General features: G+C 37.7%; 1 protein-coding gene across 1 annotated transcript; it reads left to right on the top strand.

Annotated features, from left to right (window-relative positions):
- Nucleotides 1-867: 867 nt before the first annotated feature.
- Nucleotides 868-2,012, top strand: LOC122610697. The gene is made up of 2 exons (XM_043783663.1): nucleotides 868-1,477; nucleotides 1,582-2,012. The coding sequence occupies exons 1-2, from the start codon at nucleotides 868-870 to the stop codon at nucleotides 2,010-2,012; spliced, it is 1,041 nt and encodes a 346-aa protein (XP_043639598.1).
- Nucleotides 2,013-2,285: the final 273 nt, after the last annotated feature.

Below are 2,285 nucleotides of genomic sequence, written 5' to 3'. Positions count from 1 at the left end.
TGTGGAAATATTTTAAGGGGTGCTAAGTGAAAATATTACATATTTTCAACACTTACATAAATAAAATGGGCTATTTCTTTTATAATATAGTATAGATATTCTCTTGTATCGGCTTTGTAATGTTATAAAAATTCATGAGCTTTTAAGTTTTAATGATCTAAGTAAATTTGTCTTCATCTTTGTAAATGTTTCATTTGCTTAATATTTGTTCATGTACATGGTATTGCTTAATCATACGTTTTTAATGAGACTAAGAATTTTTATATGTATGGGTACTTTTTATTTAAGATCTATGCTTATACTCTCCTGTATTAGCATTGTAATGTTATGAGATATTATGAGTTTTTGTAGATTTGATAAAACAAGTATAATGTAATGTTTGGGTAAAAATGCTACAAAAGTGATAAAAAAAAAACATCATTTTGATAGATATTTTTTAAGAAAACACTTGTTTGGTAAAAAAAATTTTAACTACACCATTTTAGTAAATATATTTTCGATTTACACTATTTTGGGTATTAACTCACCATTGCAAGGGCTCAAAGGGCGGACGGAGTGGATAGGCACGGGACCGGTACCGGTCTGAACACCGCCCCGACCTACCGGTACCGGTAGGGAGTGGAGCACTTTGGGCACCACGGTGCCGGTTTGGGTGCCTATTGTTTTCGACCGTTGCAGCCTTAAAAAAAAAAAAAAAAAAGAGCAAAGGGACCCACCTGCAACGTCTCTTTCTTCTCTTCCTCTTTCTTCTTTCTTTCTTTCTTTTCTTTCTTTCTGCAAATTTGTTCTTCTTTTTTTTTTCTCTTTGAACTCACAACCCACACACACACACAAATAACACATACATATATCTATATTTTCGTAATCATGAACCCTTTCTTCAACAATCCTTTATTTCTTGATAATCACGGCCCAACACCCCCAAATTTCCAATCGGATTCGAGTTCATCCGACGAGACGGACCATTATATTAATCTATTCACAATGGCCCATTATGCGATTCAACAAGATGTCCGCGATACTGCCTCCTCTTCAAAAACGTATACAAGACGGGACGATCGTGGTGAGTCTCACGACCGTCTTTTTCGAGATTACTTTGCCGAGGAACCGAAATTTAATGAGACTTTTTTTAGAAAACGGTTTTGCATGAGTAGACGGTTGTTTGTGAAGATAGCTTCAGATTTGGAAAACAATTTTAGTTTTTTTAAGAGGAAGATCGACGCGCGTGGTAGATGGGGGTTTTCGGCTTTACAGAGATGTACATCTGCAGTTCACCAGTTAGGCTATGGTAGTAATCCCGATAGTTTAGATGATTACCTAAATATGTCGGAAAGATCGTCACGTGAAACCCTTAATGCTTTTTGTGATGGAGTCATTAAGTTATATCGGCATGAATACTTGCGTAGGCCAACGCGTACTGATACGCAACGCATTCTTGATCATCACGTGTCTTACCATGGTTTCCCCGGCATGTTAGGTATATCTTAACTTAATATATATATATATTTTAGTTAATAATGTATAAATGTATATATATATATATATTACGTAGTTTAGTTAATAATGTATAAATGTTTATAGGGAGTCTTGATTGTACACACTGGGCTTGGGATAATTGTCCAGTAGCTTGGCGTGGTCAGTACACGCGAGGTGACCATCACGGGCCGACGATATCGCTTGAAGCAGTTGCTTCACAGGATTGTTGGATTTGGCACGCATACTTTGGTGTTGCCGGTTCAAACAACGACATTAATGTGTTGAACCAATCTCCTTTGTTCAACCCTTTTGAAGACAGCACAGCACCGTTGGTTTCTTTCACTGTAAATGGAACCGAATATCGATACCCGTATTATCTAGTGGATGGGATCTACCCAAGATATGCGATGTTTGTGAAAACGATACAACATCCAACCGGTGAGAAAAGGATTCGGTATGCTAAGGCACAGGAGGCTACAAAGAAGGACGTGGAGCGAGCTTTTGGTATTATTAAAAAAAAAGTGGAAAATACTTAGAGAACCGGCACGACAAATGGAAGAAACCCCCATCCGTAAGATCATGTATGCGTGTTGTATTCTTCATAACATGATTTTAAAGGACGAGGACCACGCTATAAGTCCTGATTACATTCCGGATCCCCCAGTTGCGCCACAGCCATCGGATGAACGACTTTTTGAGATATATGACTCAAGCGTTCACGAAGATCTTAAGATGGATCTCATTGACCATATTCATCCCACATTCATCCCGAGCATCGATCGCTAGTTTATTTATGTATTGTGTTGTCG

This window comes from Erigeron canadensis, chromosome 8 (assembly GCF_010389155.1).
Source record: "Erigeron canadensis isolate Cc75 chromosome 8, C_canadensis_v1, whole genome shotgun sequence".
Taxonomy (NCBI): Eukaryota; Viridiplantae; Streptophyta; class Magnoliopsida; order Asterales; family Asteraceae; genus Erigeron; species Erigeron canadensis.
This window is presented reverse-complemented; position numbering and strand designations above follow the sequence as displayed.